Here is a 21826-nt window from a genome sequence, read left to right on the forward strand (position 1 = left end):
GACTTTAATCTCAGAATTAAAGTTAATCATATAACTTTTTCTCATATCATACTGAAATACATTTTAAAAACCAGTTAACTTTTTTATTTTTCAGTGGCCCTAATCCTCTTCTGTATATGCATCATCCGCAGCAGATAAAAATAAAAAAATAAAATAGCGACTTAATTTCACTTACATGTTTTTCAATCCGGTCTGACTCCTCCAATGAAGTTGTTGAAGATCCTTCCTTATCTTGCTTTCTCTGGTTATTAAGCTGAAATCATGAGCGAGAAAATCTCCGTCGTTTTTATTATGATTTTATGACTTTATATTTTCTAATATAGTATACATACCATAGTAAAAAATAAACTGGTGTTTGTTTGTTTCTTTATCGTTAATCCGTGTTTTGTCCAGCTTGTTTTTTTGGTTATTTTGATAGAACTCTAATCAAAGTCGCGCTGCTTTCACCTGCGTTTAGTTAAGCTGCAATACACTTTTCCATATAAGGGTAGATGAGCTTAGCGACCACGGAAAAACAGAGGGGCGCTGTTGAGCAAATTCCGCCTTAAATGTGCTTCACGTTTAAAAGAAGTAGAATAAGGAAAATGTGTATTTTTACAGTTTATTGTTGAACTAATATTTTATTTGACACTGTGTGTAATTTAGAGGTGAAAGGAGAGAAAACTGTATTGCTTAAATTCGAAAAAAATAAATAAAAACGGAAAATTATGGCACGAGTATGTATCTACCTTACTTGAAAAGTAAACTAAGTTTACAATTACTTATCTTAGCAAAAAAAGCTTTAATGGGAGTGTATTAATGTTTGGCAATATTATGGAAATTGTTAACAGGCAACATCCTGAATGGGATTACACAAAAAACTGGTCAGTTTTCAGAACATTGTAGATATTCTTTTATTCTCATAGACTAAAGTTTTCATTTGGATTTAGAACTTCATTGACGGTCTGACAGGTGAAATAAATAAAGATTGACAGTTATTATAACCTTTGCAATCATCATCAATACAGGTTCACATGAGACATTTACAGCAGTTACAGATAAATACATAAGATAGAGTTAATCACTGCCATAATTGATCATATAGCTAATCACACATGGGTTAAACTGGTAGAAATCCAAGAGAAACTACTCTTTAGAAGAGATCTGATGTAGCGAGCCAAGGTCAAGTATAAAACAGGTATTTACAATAAAAGCAAAAGTTTTAAAAAAAGATACAAATAAAAAAAAAATTGAATAAATTCTACAATAAATTGCATAATGACATCATAAATAGAGAAATTTTCCAGTGTAGTATTGCTTTAACTTTGGTTTTGCAGAGAAAAACTTCTGATTGACAAAATCCCATTGTTTGACTCAAACAAGTGAGTCAGAATTTGACGTTTCAGATACTAAATTGACAATATTAGACAAACCTGCACTTTGGAACAGTTTATGGAAATCTCTAAACACTTAAGCACTTTAATAACATCTGAGAAATATTCAGTTTTTCACAAAAGTAGAGAAAAATGTTCCATTTAGTGGTTTATCTAGAGTGTGACCCAAGTAAAAATCATGTCTTTTTATCTATTTATCGAGTTATTGATAGCTAGAAGTAATCCACTGACCTAAAACTTGGACAGAAAAACAGCAAACTGATGAAAAAGTGTTTGCTTAAGAGGCAGTGGAGGTTGGTATAACATTTTAAGCACCTTTTTAATATTGCTTGAATTATAAAATAATAAATATGTGTTTATTTTGAGCAGGAAAAAAATGTCAGTTATGTTAAAATCCTGAGTTATTCTAAAGCCCAAACGTTTATTTAGATGCTTTAAAAGTTAATAAGTTCAGGTAAAGGTCATTAAAATCCTAAAAAGTATTCTAAGTTCCTGCTATATAAAATTCATTTATTCTACTTTTTTTTGGTCCCAAAACATAATCTGGTTACAATTAAAACTAGGGCTGAACAATTTTGCCAAAAATCATAATTGCAATTATTTTCAACCAATATTGCGATTTTATTGCGATAATCCTTTGCACTAAGCACAACTATGTCTATGTTTTACTCCAAGGTTTCAGTTTTTTCATGACCTTGAAAGCCTGATTTCAGTGTTGCAGGACTTTACTGTTAAACTTGCAAAAACAAGTCCTTACTTCTACTATAATGCATTAATCTAGGTTGTAGCTGCTACTCTTCTGTGCAGTGCATACACACTTTTACTGCCACCTAAAGGGCTGGAGGGAGAAATTTAGTGTTTTACTCTTGTTAATTGTGATAAAAAAAATTTGTCACTCTGCAATTAAAAAAAAATTATATTTTTCTAAATTGTGATTATATTACAAATGCAATTAATTGCCCAGGCCTAACTAAAACCCAAAATTTAAAAGGTTTTTGTTTTATGTTTTTTTAAAGCTAAATAGTCTTTATACATGCTGGTTCATCATTTACTGATTTATAATCCGTTTGGTGTAACCTTACAGCTGGCTTGTCAGTTCTTTTAAGGTGCAATGCTTCAATAGTCCATGAAAAGTTGAAATACACAGTTCAGAAGTTCAAACACATTCCTAATAGAACCACATGATCTCCTTCTCCCAGGACTGAATATGCAGCAGGAAACTTTATGATTTTTAAAAGCAAGAATTGAATCAGGAAGATTGAAATCATTTGGAGTTGCTGTAATCTTGACAGAGAGCTCTTAGAGAGTCCAGCTTAAAATACTTTAGTAGCCGTAAACAACTCTCTGGCAGAATTGTAAAGGGACCTTTGGTGCATATGTCCTCCTCTATAAATTCCATTTCTGTCTATATAGTTTCAAAAAATAGATGATGTCGTATCGAGCATTTGTGGTCTTAGTATAATTGCACAGGGATTTTTAACAATATTTTGGTGTATGTATATATTTGAACCTTTAAATATAATTTTAGTCCTTAGACGTTCATAGAAAATCAAGGGTAAAATGAATTTTAAATTCCTTAAAAAGACTGAAGTTTTAAGTTGTGTATCAAACCCTTTAAATGCATCCTGAGTGAATAAAATAAGTTATTGTTTGTTTCTCCAAGTTGGAATCTATGTATAACCGTCCTATTAATTCACAAAGTGTAGATAACAATACTTTCCTTGAATACAAGAAATTATATACGACCAGTCAAAGGAAAGGCAGGAACACTGATAAAGAAACAAAAAAAAAACAGTCTAATAAGAGTTAAGAAGAAGAGAATAAGGGCAAAATGTCTTGTTCTAATTTCTACCAGCTGTTATGGCTTCAAAGCTTCGTGTTCAGTTTAGATGGCTTCAAGTTCTAGGTCCATTATTTGGCACAGGGCTTAGTTTGAGGGGTTAGTTGAATGAAACGGACGTATGCTGAAGTGTGGCAAAAACTGCTGGCAGCTTCTGTCGGCACAGCTAACGTCTCTCGTCATATGATGACGTAAAATTCAGAAATTGGTCCCCGTTTCAGATCTGTACTGGTTTCAGAGATTAGTCTCGTCCCAGGTTGGATCATTCATGTTCTTCAGGACCCTCCTCACAATTCGCTCCAGCTCTTTTCTTGCTCGCTGCTCCTCCTCTAGTGTCCTCTTTATTCTCTTGTTGTCCTGAAAAATAGAAGGAGATAAATATCCTCAAAGATGGAGAGAAAAGAATCAAATAGCAGAAGACAAGTCTGCAAATTCAATGTAAAATTTTATAGAATTCTTTCTATATACAAATTAAGCAGGTCTTTTGTCCACCTATATACACTATATATCCAATATAGCCATTTTTTTTATAAATAAACTGATTTTGTAGAGATACAGGTGTACTTACGGATGATTAACATTTGAATTATTAGTTTTAATATATTTATATATAGAGATAAATAAAGGTACAGAGAGAGAGAAGGAGAGATTTTACTAGAAAACTAATATACGTATTCAATAAGGAGCCATTTTTTATTTCCATCTCACTTGATAAGGACCATGACTACTTAATTAAATTTATAATGCACTTTATAACTTACCAAACATTTGTTATTATGGAATTTTAACTGCCTTATATAGAGTTTTGGCTAATTAGTGACTTTTTTTTACTGGGGTTTTAACGAATAACCCATAAGTAAGACACAATCCCCATTTAATTTTTTTATGTTCCCTAAATATTGGTTGTGAAAGCATATTTGTTCACTGAAAATAGACAAGCATAAACATGTCCAACATAGATGGAAAGATCAAACCGACCTGTTTGAGTTCCTGAACCTCATCTCTGAGGCTATAAACAGTGTCCACCAGGCTCCTGCAGAGAAAAACAAAAAAACAACATATTTTTTGTTTCAACAATCAGTGCTTTCACCTCGACAAACAAAGTCGGGACTGAGATGAACTATGTTCACCAAATCTAAAACACAAACAAAGCAAAAAAAAGTGTGTTCACATATGCAGGAGGTGAAGTCTGGAACTTTAACTATAAAGAAGAAAAAACACAAGAACTTTACATTCTCACAACTTTTATGGCATGATAATGGGGCTGAATTTTAAACAGCACCTTACAACATACTGCATCTGTTTTACACCTGAACTTGTCAATACAGTTTTATTTTATCCTCCTCTATCTCTGTAACAGCAGACCTTTAGACCATTTATAATCAATATTCATTGTTGAAATATGCACAAGACCAACCTGACCTCGTCAAACTCTTTATTTTCCTCTGCATTGTTTTCCACGAGAAGTTGCAGTGAACTTGTGGATATTCTTTTTAGTCCTAATTGTTTTTTTTTGTACCGGTACTTCTTTTTAAAGATGGGGGGTGGGAGTAGCAATACAACTGGCCTATGTCAAAGTATGATGCAAATAGGGGTGTAACTCAATGCACATTTTAATCCATAATCTAATTGGATGCGTTTTAGAAGAGTGATGTCATGATGCATTCTAACCTCACTGCCACCATATTGAGTATCGAACGCTTAGGTTAGCTATGTGGCGCTTCTGCTCAATCAATCTCATTTGAATACCCGTGGGCTTAAACAAAGAAAAATCTGTGTTGGAGGTTATCCATACGAAGTCTCTGCAAACTTTTTCAACACCTTTCTACAACCCCCAGATTTTTTCCTTTCATATCTTATAAGTATATCTTATACAAACCTGTCTTTGTACACCAGAGAAAGTCTAAAAGCTTTTAAAATCATAGATACTTATCCATTTTTCACAGCTGGGTTAGTAACCGGAAAATTTGGCATCCGAGGAAAAGGAAGATATTGGTATATAGAGCAAAGGTACGTCTCGTTCTGCTGATTTCTATGCTTACTTAATGTAAACAGCTAAACACAACTATAATGTAAGAAGCAAAATCTAAAGATCATGATATCAAATGCATTTTTTCAGGTGTCTAATCAGTGTTTACTAATCACATAATTTTCTGGATACATTTTTTTACAGCACAATAAATCAAGTCAACAGCAGTTAACAGCAGCCTAACCTCTTGTGACTTATATCGACCCTCACCTAAAACGAAATGTACCCTGAACTGACGGTTACTTGCAGTCAGCACCCAGTCAGCCCTTCTGATCGCTGGCAATCTCTGAACACGTTCATTCTCTTTTGGTAAGCGTAAGTAATATACCGTCGGGTGTGACAATAAAAATGTGACCCAAAAATTTGCTGGTAAAGATTCTCAGTCATAGTCATTCCAAAAACGTTTAAAAAAAACAAAGCACTGGACTTTGTTTTCAAGTTTGAAGACGTTTCGCTTCCCATCGAGGAAGCTTTTCATTTGAAAATGTCAGAAGAAGCTTTTCGGTCCACTCTATAAAGCCTCAAACTCAACGCTAATTCTGACATTTTAAATTTAAAAAGCGTCCTGAATGGGAAGTGAAATTTCTTCAAACTTGGAAACAAAGTCCAGTGGATAGTTTTTTTTTTTTTTTTACTTTTTTTGGAACGACTATGACCTGGATGAATGAGAATCTTCACCAGCAAATATTTGGGTCACATTTTTTCCGTCACACCCGACGTCATGACATATGGACGACATCTTTGACAACGGGGACCAGAGCAGGTACTCAATATGGCCGCAGCTACATTTCGGTGAACATTTGAAGAGTCTGTGAATTCAGCTGCAATGCATCTATATCAGTTCTTCTTATATTAATCTAACTACTGAGATGTACCCTTTACATCCGCAGTCTGATTTATTACCTTTCCTCCACTACAGTTTGCCCATTGCTTCTTGTTTCTTCAACGATAATCTTCTCCTCTTCTGGGAACAACATGTGAACATCTTTCCTGCTGGAGCCTAAAATTGTAATTTAAAAGTTATTACTGCACAAAAAAGTTTGTTGTTTCTAAGAAAAAAAATGTATCAGATAATATCAGAATCTAAAAAAGAATAACTGAACTAAAAAAATAAATAAAATACAAGCCAATGTTTAAGGGGGGAAAGGTCACTTTATCTACAGTAGTCAAAGGTTCAGTCTGCATAAAAGGTTCTCAACAGCGGCATCTTACGGGAAAACGAGGCGGTCCTGTGACTTTGAGAAGTCCAGACACTGTCATAATCAGAGTCTTCTGATTGCTCAGAAGACGGCAGGTTACTGGGGATCACAGCCACAGAGAAGCTGGGCTCAGCCAGCACATGGTTGTGCATGAGGTCAGTTCCTTGCCATGCTTTACGGTGCCATAAAACAACCAACAATGGGGAGGTTGGGGGGGCAAATCAAATCATAATGGATAAGGTAAAAAAAAGTGTAGGACAAACCGTAAAATAAATTCCAACAGTAATAAACACACAACACAAGGAGACATTGAGAATAATAAACGGGTTTTACAGGAACATTGTAAGAAAATAGGCAGTGGAGGGATGAGGGTGACATGGCGTAGCAATGCGAGGAAAATTAAGGATAAAACAATAGATGGATGGTGATAAATAGGATAAGAGAGAAGAGAGAAAAACGGTTAGTAAAAAGGCTTGATGCATAAAAAGACAATTAGTGCCAACAGTTTAATTATGATGATGGATGTAAACATCACTCACTGGAATTAAGAGTCTGACGAGTCTTTGCACTCGTACAGTAGGCTTCGATCACCTTCAGTATCTGAGCATCTTCCTCCAGAGCTGCTGTGCCTGATGCAGACGAAACAAAAAAATAATTAGGATAGAGAGAAGATACCTTAAAACATTTGAATCCAGCAGAACAAATGTAAAACAAACATCAGTTTTAAACTCCTACTAAGGAGAACTAATAGAGCAGCATGTCTGCCTGAAACAATTGATCAACTTATTTTTTTTTTTTTTGTTGTTGTTGATCAGGCTTGAAACAAAAAATACATTAATCAAAAGTAAAAGAATGCATTAATTTTATTAATTAACCAAAGCCATAAAATTACTTTAACTAAAAAAGGCCAAGGGGAAATCTTGACCTAATAGAATTAGACTGCAATTTTCATGTTTAAGTTGCAAAGTGTTAATTATATCAGTTTCTGAAAATAGTGAATATGTGAACTTTATAAAAGTTACTTTTTCAAACCCTGGACTGATTGCAGCTTGGTGTCTGATCTGTTCTTACTTTTTCTGGTAGTGAAATCTTCCTCTGATGGTTTCCTCTCTGGTTTTCTTATCGTAGGGAGCAGAGGCCTTTTGTTTTTGGGACTTTTACTTACATCCTATGAAAAAGAGAAAACCACAGAATCAGTGCATTAAAGTACAGAAGGTTAAGAAGGTTAAAATAAATTTTAAGTGTTAAAAAGTGGAAAGAAAAGAATACATGTTTTTTTATATTTTCCAATGGAAATCTGAAGCCTCTACATGCTTTCTATATGGTCTGCACGCGACAATCATTCTCTCATTCACCAGACGTGGAAGTCGGAGCCATTTGCAAGGACTGCTTTTGCCCGATGCAGGTTATCCTAAACTGGGATGTTTTGTTCAGTTTGTGGATAAAACTTCATGTGTGACTTTTCCTGTTCGGCTCGGACCACGTGCGCCCGGATTGTCCGTCATTGACAAATGCTATAAACATAGACTGGAGTGTATAAAAATAGATTAAAGGTGTTCAAATGTCATATCACCACTATTACGCTAGACCGAGAACGCACCAAATCCCCGGATGTTGTTCTCGCTCCGCCCTCTTTACCCAGCATGCATCAGAGCAGACTTGTCCGTTCTTAAGATTGACAGCTGTCCCTGAATGCACCGCGACAGCAGCAGCTTTCAATTGAACGCTCCATTGAAAGTTAAAAGTTCTCTTTTCTGTTGCTGTTGTTCAATAAAAGTACGTTTTAAGATAATTTGAGGCGAGAATATTACATTTTAAAGTGTCACTATATGGCCCATTTACCGATTTAATGTAATTAAAAATGAGATTTCAAAAGTTGAGAAGACCGCGGCAACCAGCGGAGCTCCAAAACTAACCGCAGCCCGTCTGCAGCAGCTCTTGGCATAGCCGTGTGTGAAGGACCGCTGGCTCTGATGGCGATTTTTTTGTTTTATTTAGACAAAATTTTTATTTTATTTGGGTTTATCTGACACTGTCCATCATTATTCCCCCACTAAATGAAAAAAGTAATAATTCATTATCTAGAGACTATTAATAACAGGAGGTGAAACGCAGCTCTAGAAGAGCCGAGCGTGTGATGACGTCACGAGTACGCTTCTGTTCCAATTGACCCATATCTATGCTGCGTGCTCCCATTCTCGCCAAGTCCACACTTTCCTGTGTTCTTGCCAAGACCAGACTTGACGAGAACGCAAGTCTGTACATATTGATATTGAATTATTGCCTGGTTCCAAGTTCAACCATTAGCCACAGACACCTTCATACAAGTCCTAGCTTACGTTTGTTTAGACTCGTCAACAGATTTTTGATGAGTACCTCTTTGAAGCACAGAGCAGCAGAGGGTCTTAGCGGAGGTGCAGGGCGAAGACAGCTCAGAGTCCAGGGTTTGGGAGTGCTCGGTGGCTCCAGGCTTCCAAACATGGGGCTAATAATGTGATTTGTTCCATACGACGAAGGATGAGGCAGAGTGTGGTAAGGGCTCCCACCGCTCTCCCCTCTAGAGTGTCTGGAGGGGGTGACAGGATGCGAGGGCAGCTAGAAACAACATGGAGAAGGAGGGAAAAAAAGAGATGAATGAGCGTCGAGTGTCGGTGAAGATCAACAATGACCGTTTCATGCAAACGGCTCCTTACTGTGTGATAAACAGCCTGAGGCTTGTGCACATGAGGTGAAGTGGTGTGTGTGTGTTTGGTGAGAAGGTCCAACCAGTCTTGCAGATCCCGCTGAGTTTTACATGCTATCTGCGTGCGCTCACATTGGCTGCCTGCACAACAACAGAAACACAAACATGAGGACTTGCTATATGAACTAACCAACATGATAACAGAATTGCTTCATAAACTAGATGAGTTTAACACCTTTTTTGGTAAAAAATCACATAGAGGGCTCTGATTATTTCAGTAAAAAGATCAATAAGGGGCTGACCTGATATTTCAAAAGCATTCTTCAAGTTTTCTCCATCTTCGATTCTAGAGATGAGCATTCCTGATAACGGCATCTTCCCCTACAGACAATCAGAGGAGGTCAATTTATAGGGCGCTCTCAATATCTCATGGTGTATGATAAAAATTACAGTATTTAGCAAAACATGAACCACTGTAGAATGTAGTGATACCTGGTATATGAACCCACTCATCCTGAGGCTCACTGAGATCATGAGCAAAGTGTGAGGAAACAGGAGGAGGTAGCATTCGCCAGATTCCTGAAAGCCAAAACGTTTTTTTTTACGCATTGTTCACTTCCAACAGTTGAAAAATACAATTCAATATCTCCAGCATCGATGTCTACAGTCTCAGAGTTTGGTACCTGGCAGTTTTGTGTATGAACTTTGACTTGAGACATATGTAAAACCGGGCCAAGAGTTTTGATATCGTCTCCCTCCCAGTTTCTGATTGGCTCCGTCAGAATTTCCAGCTCCAGGCCCTTTTTCTTCCTCACCTCATCACATTCAGCCTTGCACAAAAACAAAGCAAACACAGGTTACAAAGAAATCAGCAGAAAGTGATCAAAGTTATTGTTGTACCACTGGTAAAACAGGTTCAACTTGTGGCAACAGAAATGAAAAAGAGGCATTCTTACAGCAAGGCTTTTAAAAGCTGCCATGGCAGCATTGAGGTCAGTTTGGTCGGGGTGTTGTTCCTGAAAAACAATTAGAAAATCAAAAAACAAGAACATTTAACTGCTTAAGTTTTGAGCCTGTGAATTCTTACATCCATGTGTCTTTCCAGCTCTTTCAGCAGCGCTGGGTATCTTTCCATTCTGATGAAGGGTTTACTTAAACTAGTTGTCAGTGTCCAGAGACCAGGACTAGGTGCTCCCTTTGACTCCATAAATTCTTCAAGATCCTTACTGAGAGACACATAAGCAAACACATTAACTCTAACTTGTCTGTAGTTTTTTTACATGTTTAATGTTTGCGTCTGGCATCACCTTTGCTGTGTGAGCACGCTGACTGCAAATGGGTGATTGGCGCAGTAAGCCAAATATATGGTCTTCATCTGAGGCATCAGACTCAGAAAGAAACCTCCGATTCTCTGCTGGCCCTCTGGAAGTCTGCACAAATTATTTTGTAATATTAAACTGGATGAAAACAATTTAACTACTTTAATTACACAGAAAAAAAAAGGTTGATTGAAATTAAAACCACAAAGATAACTAAACAATGCTAATAAAAGAACTCAGAAACATAAAATAACCGATTAATCAAAATTATAACTCTGCTGACCACTAGATGTCTCTGTTGCTACATTTGCTACATCAGCGCAGAAGTGCTGGCACTCATGTCTTAAACAAGGAAGCATGATGTCATTTAAAAAACTGCAGGAAGGCACAATCAGCATCAAAAACACAAAAAAACATGCTCACGTTTTTGTTTTTAATCATAAGCAGTTTTGAACCTGAGAGAGGATTAAGGAATTTAACAAATGAAGAAAAAAAAAATGACTGACTTGGTCTGTTCATCCAAGGATTGAACAAGCATCTGCTGAAAGGTTGAGATCTCCTCCAGATTCCCCTGAATATGATTGATGTCAACGCTGCTGAGTCTGTATAACCACAAAACAGCAAGAAGACAAACAGACATGCATACCTGCTCATGGGATATGATTCAATTCTGTCTATTTTTATAGCAGTGATTCACAACAAATGTATCAAAGCACCTCACAAAAATAAAATTCTGTCACGTATCAAAGTGAGAAAGTGTGAGAAGCATCAACCTGTCGGTGGGGTGAAGGGAGCGAAGGTACGTCCCCAGGAGACTTTGCAGCTCCCTTGAATATTCACTCTCTGCCTCCAAGATGTTTTGTAGCACCTATTGGGGATGAGATTTTACAAAAAAGAATAGAATATCACGTTTTTACCTTTACTTGTTTTTATTCAGTTTCTATTTTCCTTGTATTGTATTGTTAAGTTCATGTAAAGCATGTAAATTGTGAAATATTAATAAACGTACCTTGACTTAAAAAAAAAAAACATTTCATAATTGCCTGTGTTTTCTAGTATCTCATTTATGAAGATCTACAAAATGCAGCATTAAAACATTAAATTTCAAACCCTCCCTTCGATCTTCTAGTCACCAGTGAGAAAACAAGCATTTTTCATATAAAATGCAAACAAAATGTGTGCAAGGTTTAACGCTTTAACGCTCCTTTATTATGCAAAATTCTTTTTAGAAACATCTTGTATCTGTCATGTCAAAGCTGTGTATGACATTCACAAATGGGGGCGGGGGGTGGGGGGGGGTGGAAGTATCTCGCTCAATGCCTTTCTCCACCTCTTGGCGAATTTGAGCTCAAAAACAGTGTTTCAAAATCAGCCTTTCCTAATGTCTTTAGGGGGATCCGCATTGCACAGATATTGGCAGATTTTCACATGACTGTCTATCAGGCGGTCATTATGAAAATAACCAATGTCAAGCATGGATTGTTTTTATTGATGAGTTTTTTATCTGAGCGGACATGTATCTTTTTCCTGCAATTGATCCATTTTGGTTTTGGTCAAAGTCCCCAAAACAGGGAGACAAGTCAACAGGACAATAGAGGGAAGGGGAGACAGCATTCTGAGCTGGAGCCTAGGATCCACAGGGGTGGATTGGATCTACCTTATCTGCCATATCTGCCTTATAAGGCAGCTCAAGAGGAGAACAAAGAAGCAAAGCCAAAGATCTGATGAAGTCCCAACAAAACGATGAAGGCGGGTTAGAGGCTACTAATAGGTGGGAGTAGGGCAGCGGTACATTTGAGAAGCCCAAAATGGGGAGGCTAGTTAGCATTTAAAGGCTACTGGAGGTGGAAGAATGACAGCGGGGGATCAGATGAGCCTACTGGGCAGAGCAGGTGGCAGAGCAAAAGAGATAAGGCGACTTCTGGTCGGTGTCTGCATTGGAGTTAGGACCACAAAACAGACTTTCTATGGCTAAATTTAAAAGGCTTTTTTAAAAGCCAGTCGCAATTATCTTAGCATTCCCCTCTTTATCCTTTGTCATTATTTTATCAGTCTTCCATTCTGATTTAAAAAGCTCATCTCCACTGCCTCCTTCACTAAAACATTGGTCAAGTCATGATACTTTTCATCTCCTATAGCAGGAGAAACCAATTAAAAACCATTGGGGTCCAAATAAAGAAAATCAACAACCAGTAAAGGTCCGGAGGCATTTTTAATCATAATCTGTTACTTTAAACAGCTTTTAACACTGAAATAAAATCCAGGTGTTTATGCATCCATTTTTTGCATTGAATTAAAAAATATATATAGATAAATATAGAACGTTTTTTCATTTTAAAATCTATGTTTTTGAAGTAGAAAACAGCAATCTTTCAGTTTGGTATAGAGACAATTTCCTGACTCACTTTTTTATAAAACACCTGAACAGATGTTTTGTTTTTGTTTTGGTTTTTTCTTTTTTATGGACTAATGAGAGGCTGCCCTGCAAAAAATCCAGGTGGGCTCATTGTCAGCAGCTTTTATTTTCAAATGTACAATAACATGGGACATTAAAGAATCAACTAACCCTCCTACCATTAAAATGTAGTGATCTACGACTAGTCAGGTAAACAGATCGATTTATACACCAACCAACAGGACTAGATGAGATAAGTGGAGTGGTTCACTGGAAGCTGTTGGATTAGCTTTTATAACTCAAAAACATAGGTTAAAGGAGAAGGTGATGCTGAAGAAAAATTCCCCTAAAGCAGCTCATCTTTAAACTGCAATCAAAACAACTTGGACAATGTGCAGGCTTAATTTTATATGTTTTTAATTAAGATATATATATTTGGTAAACAAAATAGGGCAGGAAATTGTGAATTTGAGAAAATAAAGTGAATAAATGAAATAAAAATGCCCAAAGCAGACATTTTTTACCCATCTAAGCTTCTTTCCTGCTGTTGCATTAGCGTCTAGGAACAGTTTTCACTTCAGGCTCGACCTGTTCGCCTGTGTATAAAGAACACTCAGGAACCTCGACCATAGATAGCACGGTCTGCATAGACTGCAACATCTTGCTACATTATTAAAAACACTCTCGCACCAGAAAGAGCCCACCCCGAGGCAAGGCTGCCCCAGAAACCACTGGGATGGAAGGAATAACCTACATTAGAGTGGCCGCACTCTGTCACACAAAGCTGACGATGCCATGTGGACTCCACGAATCATGCCATGCTTATACGCACACACAGACATGCTTATAGGATCAGTAATTAAAAGTGTAAATTAAAAATAATTGATTGTGACAATCCACAATAGGAGAATCACCCTTTAGCTTGCCTAAAGTCCAAAGACCGATCAAAAAACAAACAGTTTTTTAACATTAAATGAAAAAATGTAATGCTTTTAGATTTAATGTTCAAACCAGTTCTTAAATGTCCCTGTTTGAGGCTTTCAACAGATTTCACACTAGATGTTTGACTTAAAAAAACATAAGGAGCCAACAATAGCAACATAAAAATACTCACCACATTATAGTAGGTCTTGGAGATGATGGTGGTGTCAAAACCTTTTGGTGGACTTTTTAGAGTCCCACACTTTTGCTTGTCTGTTTTGTCTGAAAATACAAAAAAATGCAGGTCTTAGTTTTTGTAATTGAAACAGAAGATGTGATGCGTTTAAGGCTAAATAGATGGATCCTCATATATAATACATTAAATGAAAAGTTTTTCTTTTCAGTCATTTCATTAAATTAGAGAAACTCCTAATATATATATATATATATATATATATATATATACACTAATTAGACATAGTGTGATACATTTAAAGAGTGTATTGCTGCTGATCATAAGGGGTTAATGAAATCTCCAAAACTTATTTTCCCAGAATATCTAAGTATGACAAAAGTATATGTAATATTCATTGCAAAAAGAACAACAACAAAAAAAAATTGATCCCCATGTCCGGTAACCAAGTGAAACAATGCAGAGTTGAGTGGAAGACAAAAGTGTGGTAAAAATAAAACCCATCACAAGAAACAAGAAAGACAGAGAAAATTGTGAAGAGGAGCTAATTCAGCAATCTTTAAACTAAATTCTCTAGCAGTAGATTTGAAGCTAATAATTTGATTCATTGATTATTTAAATAATACAAAACTAAATTAGTAATCATGTAGAGACTGTAAAACATAACATATGCTAAACGCAGACATGAAAACGGGTGAGGAATGAGGAAGGTGAGAGGGATTAAAACCTTTTAGGAAGATCTGGGGAATGCTCACCTGGATGAAAATGTTGTAATTTAGAAAAAAAGTCATTAAAAAGCACCAATCTACAAAAAACTGGGTAAGCAAATCGAGCGCGCCTTAGACCTTAGAGAAGGCGCGCTCGATTTGCTTACCCAGTTGTCCAGGAAGGAAATTAATATTATTAATAAGTATTTCGTGCGCACGTTAAACTTATTGCGTGGCCACGAAGTAGTATTTCGTGCGCACGAAATACTACTTTGTGGCCACAATTAAAAATTATTTTTGACCATGTCATCAGAGGGGCTCCGTACCAATCTAGCAAGCTCTAATGGATTAATAAAGCAATGTTACAGGGCAGTACAACTGTAAAGCATTAATACATAATCATAATAAATTGTTTTCTAACTCCCTTCTAAAATGGTTTCTTATAAATCTAGCATTTCCATTTTTTTTTGTTTTAATTTTTAATTATTTAACAATAAATGCCCTGTTGAAATTACTACCAGGAATAGTGATTTTTTTTTTCCCTCAATTTTCTTTTATTTTATTAACTCTATCTTTGCTTGGTACAACACTGAAAGAACTCTTTGTTGAAAGACAAATGTAAAAATTAGCACCCTGGATGAACAAAAACTAAACTTTCATGGTTGCAAATTCAAACAGAGTCTACCTCAGTGTTTTGGACTCTGACAGCAGAGCAATTTGGACCAGCAGTTAGAGAAGTCATGAAGGACAGAACCAAAGGTAAGTGTGATCAGGTAAGTTTCGTCTCTATTTTGGTGCTTATTAACTATTAGCTTACTTTGCTCTGGTGTTTATGGGGAGCTTAGAATGCTGTAAAACTGCGAGCTGAGGCAATAAACCAATAAACCAAGTCAGCAGTAGATCAGAACCTTAAAACAGCAGCCAGCACTGAGCAACGATATGCCCCAAGTGCTAAATATTGATCTGAAAGATCATTTAATACAACTCTGAATAAGCTAATACTTGGTCAAACTTTACATAGTATGGTTTTAATCAATGACTAAAATAATCAACAGCTGGAGGTCTAATTAGCTGCAGGGTTGGACATCAAAAATCGATAATCGGTTGGAGCCGGTTCTAACCTTTAACCCAGGATAGTTCAATTCTATTCCTAAATCTATTCTATTCCTAAATCCTAGTTTCCAAGCCCAGTCCACAGACTCAAAAAACAAGCTGCCTAATATCAGTGAAGAAAACTCGACAGGAAAAGTGAGCAACTATCGGTTTGAGCGGCAGCATTTGAAAGTTCGAGCCGGCGACCTGCAACACTGGCGATGGGATTATATTATGTAAACGACAGCGCACGCCTGACATGTTTAATGACAACTGGAGTCAGAATGAGAGCGTCTTCTGGGCTGCACTGGTGTTGTGCTAGCTAGCTTCCCTCCTCTTAATTCATAGCACACCTCCTGCAGGGAGAGCGTTCCTTTTCATTTCTTCCTCTTATTTTACATCTTAAAACGATACCTGCCTTGTTTCCTACGCATTCTGGATAGAATGTAAAGCACTTTAAGGTAGAGTTGCCAAACTTATGAATATTTTAAGCATCATTTCATCTGTTGTTTATTTTAGTTCATGTGGGATTCTGTTTCATATGATAAAACCTAATAACTGAACAATAGACAGGGAAATCTGGTCTTTCCGCAGTCCACAAAATGAAAACATCACTACTTCCAAGTATAGCTGAGTGGAACTGAGGTGCAATAAAAAAAGAAATTTGAGGATATTAACTCTCGTCAGGATGCCTAGCTGCTGTGCCGCTTTATCCTTCAGTTCAGATAATCAGCCTAGAACCAAACCAGGGTCAGAATCAGGTAAATAAATGATAAAATAGTCTTATACAGCTAAGGGACCCGCAGCATCGGAAGGTGGATATTGGTACAAGTGTTGTAATGATCTTTAAAACAATAAAGCTCCATGTGCAAAAGTAACTTTGGGAAAAGAAAATTCAAAAAATTATATTAGAATTAATAAGTTTCATTTTCCTATACTGGTTAAAACGAGAATTAAAACAAACAAAAATAAAAACAAAAATAAAAACAATAATAATCCTTCTGTTTGTAATAAATCTTTATATTTAAGTGAATTGCTGCCATAACTTTTAAGAGAGTGAGCTGAACCTGTACATTTAAACTCTCAAGCTGGAGTCAAAGCCCCATTATTTCCACACAGCACTTGTCTCTGTAGATGATATAATGTTAAAAGTAGCTGATTCCATGATGTCATGATCTTTCAGGTTTATTTAGTGTTTTACAGCTAGCATGCTGTCTTGCAGACATTTTTAAATGTTTATTCCAGCTAAATGTTGAATAAAACCATATAAAGATGGATGTACTTTCTAAACAATGAGTATCTCCAATACAATAAGAGAAAAAAAAAGCTCAAACTAATTTTAAGAGCTTCAACAGATATGTATCCTGCGCCTGCTGTTATTGTAGTTGTTGTTTCTGCTGAGATGGAAGTCAGGAAGTTCCTTTTTAAGCAGCAACTCAGGAACTTCCTTTCTTTGTGTCCATGTGGAGCTTCCCGTCTCCCCTTATCCAGAAGCAACACAGCAAACCAAGACGTTTGACAATGACTGCAGAAGGTTGAACAGAATCACTAACAAGCTCAGTTCTCACACTTTCTTTATGCCCAATCAAAGTTATGAAGAATATTTCTGACAAAGGAAACTATTTATTTAATAGTTACAAAGTTAGAAAATGTGAATAAATATACAGTGGAAAAAACTGAAATCTAAATAAGTGATTTTTTTCTTAAAATAAGTGCTTTTGTTCCTGAATTGAGGAGGAAAGTGAGACACTTTGCCAATGGAACAGGACAATTATCTTATTCTAAAAGAAAAAATACTGATTGCATTGGCAGATCATTTAATTTACCTACTCAAATTAAGGTTAAATACAATTAATTTAAGAAATGTTCACATATTTCTTGATAGTTTTTCAAGTATAACAACTTTAGTATCTTTACAGGATAATTTCACCATTTATGTAATATAAAAAACAAAAGAGTTAATGAAGTAATTATAAGTAGAAACATCATTGCAAGATGCCAACTTGCCTTTTGCTTTTATTACTGCTTAAGGAATAAAACTGTTTGTAAAGTTTGGTAAAAAAAAAAATATGTGCATACAGCTAAAAATTGTTGAGTTTTTAATTTTTATGTTAATTTCACTGCATTTTCATTTATAACCAACCAATATTAACACTTTAAATAGGTGTGACACATCTGTGGAAGTTAAAGATGACACTCCACTGAAACACAGAGAATCCTGACAGAAGTTGCACCCACCGCTTCCTCTCAGCTCCCGAACATAGTTACTGGGGAACCACCCAGTCTTGCCTTTCAGTGAGCCTTCCCACCAGCCCCCCTCCTCCTGCCTGGTCACACAGATGATGTCACCCTTGGAGAAGGAGAGTTCATCCTCATTGGTCGCCTGGAAGCAAAAACGCGCTTTGACCAGCAACTGGCCACACACGCTGCCATCTGACATGTCCTACGGAGGAGCAAACATGAAGACATGACGCTTCTGTTATTGTAAAAGATGAAGCTGTGATGTAGACACTGGTACTGTGACTCACCAGGCTGCGGTACTGAGGCTGCTGCAGCTTAGACGAGCGACTTTGAGTGTTCAGAGAGTCAAACGATTTGATTCTTAAACTTGAGGAGTGCGGCGCGCACACACCGTCTCCAGAGGCGCCCAGATCTGCATGGAAACAACAAACTCAGACAGGGGTTGCAGAGATATGTGCCCATTTTGGCCCTGAACACCTCAATCCTACCTTCAGTAGCTTTGTTAAGAGCGACTAAGGAGTTCAGTACTTTGGAAAAGTTCAGTCCCTGCAGGAGGTCGTTCACTTCAAAAGGCTAGGAAAAAAACATAAATAATTTTTATTAGTATTTAATACTTAAAAAGAATAAAGGATGGAGCTAGAGAAAGAAACACAATTAAACATATACATTTGTGCTTGAAAGTTTACATACCTTTACATTAAAGAAAAAAAAAGTTTGCTGTAAAATAAATAGTAATTGGTTAAAAAAAAAATTAAAATGGAACTCATGATAACGATTTTGAATATATAAAATTTTCAGTAAGACTTTGTTACTTATTGACAGGCATGTTGGGTCACTGTTCATAAGCAAAACACTTTAATTTGTCTGGGACCGTTTTTCTTCAGGGCTGCCCTGTCATCGTTCCTGTTCGTAACCTTTATGGACAGGATTTCTAGGTACAGCTAAAGGCTGGAGGGGATCTGATTTGGGGACTGGCAGACTTTGCAGATTATATGGCTCTGCTGGCTCCCTGCTGCCAAGAACTACAGCATGCACTGGGTCGGTTCACAGCAGAGTGTGAAGCGGCTGGATGATAATCAGCTCCTCCAACCAGAAAAAAGGTTGCTTCTCCCCATTCAGGATGGAGGAGAGTTCCTGCCTCAAGTGGAGGAGTCATCTATCTTGTGGTCCTTTCTACAAATGAGGGAATTATGTAGTGTGAGAACAATAGATTGATCAGTGCAGATGCTGCTATAATGTGAACGCTGCAGCTGTCTGTTATGGTGAAGAGAGAGCTGAGCAAAAAGGCAAAACTGTCAATATAACTGTCGGTCTACGTTCCAACCCTCACCTATGGTCCTGAAACCTGGATCATGACTAAAAGAACCAGATCCCAGATGCTAGCGGCTGAAATGAGCTTGATCTGTAGGGAGGATGGGCTCTTAGAGATAGGGTGAGGAGTTCGATCATTCAGGAGAGACTCAGAGTATAGCGTTACTCCTCCACATCGAGAAGAGTCAGCTAAGGTGGCTCAGACAGCTTTTTAAGGCGCCTCCATCAGGAGGTGTCCCATGCACGTTCCACTGAGTGGAGCTCCAGGGGACGACCCAAGACACCATGGAGTATGTCTCTCGACTGGCCATGGAGCACCTTAGGTTTCCCCCAGCAGAGCTGAAGCAGGCGTCTGAAGAGTGGGAAGTTTGGGAGTCTCTACAGAGACTGCTCCCCCCGTAACCCGGTCCCGATAAAACGGGAGAGAAAAAAATTTTAAGTCAGTATTTCCTTTTCTAAAACTTTCATTTAGTAAACTTTTATTTATTGCTACTTTTTCAGTTTTGTGTCATTTGAATGATTAGTTTGAATTTATCATTTTCAGGGTTTGTAAACTTCAAGCACAGCTGTATATAAACACAAATATAGAATCTGACATAAACACGTTTTAAGTTTTGCTTGTGTGTGTTTGACTGGTGAAAGATTTTGATTGGTTTTATTTATGAGTACATGATTTTAAACCCTCGTGTTTGATCGCACAAATACTAATGGAGATTAGTTCCAACCATCCAGCTTTACAACACAGACTAGGAACTGATCACCTGGTTTTGTGAACAGGATGAAGGACTTGGATTACCCACCTCTGTGGACAGAGAGGGCTGTGAATAAGTATTTGTTCTTTTTTGTGCCACACTTTTAGATCATCAGAAAAAGTCATATTAGAAGTTGATAACCTCATGATCATCCACATCATATGAACTGGTGGGAAACTAACTGTCAAACCTTGTGAAATAAAAGTATTAGCTTTTATTTAACATTATTTTTAAAGGATAATTTCAGGAGGAACACCAAGGGCAACCTGTTTTCTAATCCTGGAGAAGTCTGAAAATAGTGTAAATGAAGCAGTTTAAATGTTTGGTTTTGGTCTGTCTGCACTTAAAATTCTTAAGATGCTGTGAAGTGATGATAAAACGAGTTAATATTCAACAACCGTCTGAAGAAATTAAACTCTAAATTTAACAGAGGTGTGGGGAAAGAGTCATCCAAATGAAAAAAATGAATTATTAGTTCCCACAAGGTGGCACAACTATTATTACTGGGCTGGTATGAAACTTTTTCATGCTTTTTCGCGTTCACATGGATAATGTCCTCCCTTTGAAAGTGTGGGTAGATCTGCAACCAATGAGAACACCATAACAAAAAGAAGAAATCTCCACCGAAGCAGAAACCTTTTCTCTGCACTCAAACTCTCAAGTTAAATTTGTCTTTACAGACTGCTTTAAAAGTAATTGTTTATAATGTTGCTGGATTAAAAGTTCATCTCCCTATAAATCAAGCAAAAAACAGAGCCAAATGGAGCATTAGTGCTCTGATCCAACTTCAGCTGGAAGGAGGATTAAGTCTGAGCTGCCTCTTGTAATCGCTCAATCGCACACGTTACTGGAAACACACAGAGCCACGATCCAAACACCTCAGAAGCTCCTAATCCTGTGTAAACCACACACTCTAACAAACGTCTGTATTTCTTAGTGTGAAGATGAAGCCATGTGGGACTTTAAATTACTTATTTATGTCAGATCTGCAGACAAAGTTTTTGGTTTTTGCAATTTTTTTATACTTATAGTTTAATTTAAACAGCTTAAAGCATCTACTGTGTTAGGCAAATTAGATTTTCTTGCACAAAAACACAAAACCTGGGTATAACAAGCACGTGGCTCTTGACTGATTGCTAATCGCCATAGTAACGCTCTCTCTTTGATATGGCTCAGCCGACTTAACGTTTGTCCATTTTCCCTAATTGGAACCCTTACAGATGCAGATTTGTTTTCAGGATGGATTTACTGTGTGATTTCTTCTTTATATGACCTTATCTGCAGATTTCCAAATTAAAGTTTTGGAATACAACTGAGAGGAAACTAAAAAACTAAACAAAAACAAAGTGCATCCCTATTTTTAGTTCTAGTTTCAGTGGTAAATATAAAAAAAAAATCTGTTCCATTTTTGGTAGATTTTTTATAATATGTCCATGCAATAATGTTTATATTAACAAATAATTCAAACACCTTCGTTTGGATTTTCTCTGAGGTCGGGTTCGTTGCAATTGTACACCAACAGATCCAATTGAACAGAATACTGACAAAGAATTTAATTAACTGGGAATCAGTGGGAAAAGAGTTTGTTTATTGTGCCAGTGCCTGGTCAAAGCTTTTTTCTTCAACTTATAATGCATATAAACTGTCAACTGTTGTTTCTAAACAGCCTGTTTTTTACTGGGGATCCATTAAAATCAAGAGGTGTTGCTTGTTCACTATAAAAAAATATACATAAGTAGGTTTTTCTTTTGGTATTCTAGCTTTGTATAGA

At 36.8% G+C, this 21826-nt stretch overlaps 1 protein-coding gene across 2 annotated transcripts in view; it reads right to left on the reverse strand.

The window, feature by feature from the left end:
• Positions 1 to 903: 903 nt before the first annotated feature.
• arhgef7 (Rho guanine nucleotide exchange factor 7) overlaps positions 904 to 21826 on the reverse strand; it is a 28747-nt gene continuing 7824 nt past the window's right edge. The window contains exons 3-22 of one of the 2 annotated variants that reach the window (XM_015386584.1): positions 18481 to 18565; positions 18280 to 18404; positions 17990 to 18194; positions 13953 to 14041; positions 11217 to 11311; positions 10950 to 11045; positions 10432 to 10554; positions 10212 to 10350; positions 10081 to 10140; positions 9808 to 9954; positions 9617 to 9703; positions 9427 to 9505; positions 9135 to 9265; positions 8818 to 9036; positions 7513 to 7609; positions 6981 to 7070; positions 6455 to 6613; positions 6146 to 6242; positions 4192 to 4246; positions 904 to 3570 (exon numbers count right to left, since the gene is read on the reverse strand). In XM_015386584.1, coding sequence (XP_015242070.1) covers positions 3448 to 3570; positions 4192 to 4246; positions 6146 to 6242; positions 6455 to 6613; positions 6981 to 7070; positions 7513 to 7609; positions 8818 to 9036; positions 9135 to 9265; positions 9427 to 9505; positions 9617 to 9703; positions 9808 to 9954; positions 10081 to 10140; positions 10212 to 10350; positions 10432 to 10554; positions 10950 to 11045; positions 11217 to 11311; positions 13953 to 14041; positions 17990 to 18194; positions 18280 to 18404; positions 18481 to 18565 — 2301 coding nt within the window. In that variant the 3' untranslated portion in view covers positions 904 to 3447. The remainder of the gene's footprint in view (positions 3571 to 4191; positions 4247 to 6145; positions 6243 to 6454; positions 6614 to 6980; positions 7071 to 7512; positions 7610 to 8817; positions 9037 to 9134; positions 9266 to 9426; positions 9506 to 9616; positions 9704 to 9807; positions 9955 to 10080; positions 10141 to 10211; positions 10351 to 10431; positions 10555 to 10949; positions 11046 to 11216; positions 11312 to 13952; positions 14042 to 17989; positions 18195 to 18279; positions 18405 to 18480; positions 18566 to 21826) is intronic. The other variant, XM_015386585.1, reaches the window with a different exon arrangement.

The sequence above is a fragment of the Cyprinodon variegatus genome, unplaced genomic scaffold (assembly GCF_000732505.1).
Source record: "Cyprinodon variegatus isolate N-32 unplaced genomic scaffold, C_variegatus-1.0 Scaffold371, whole genome shotgun sequence".
NCBI lineage: Eukaryota > Metazoa > Chordata > Actinopteri > Cyprinodontiformes > Cyprinodontidae > Cyprinodon > Cyprinodon variegatus.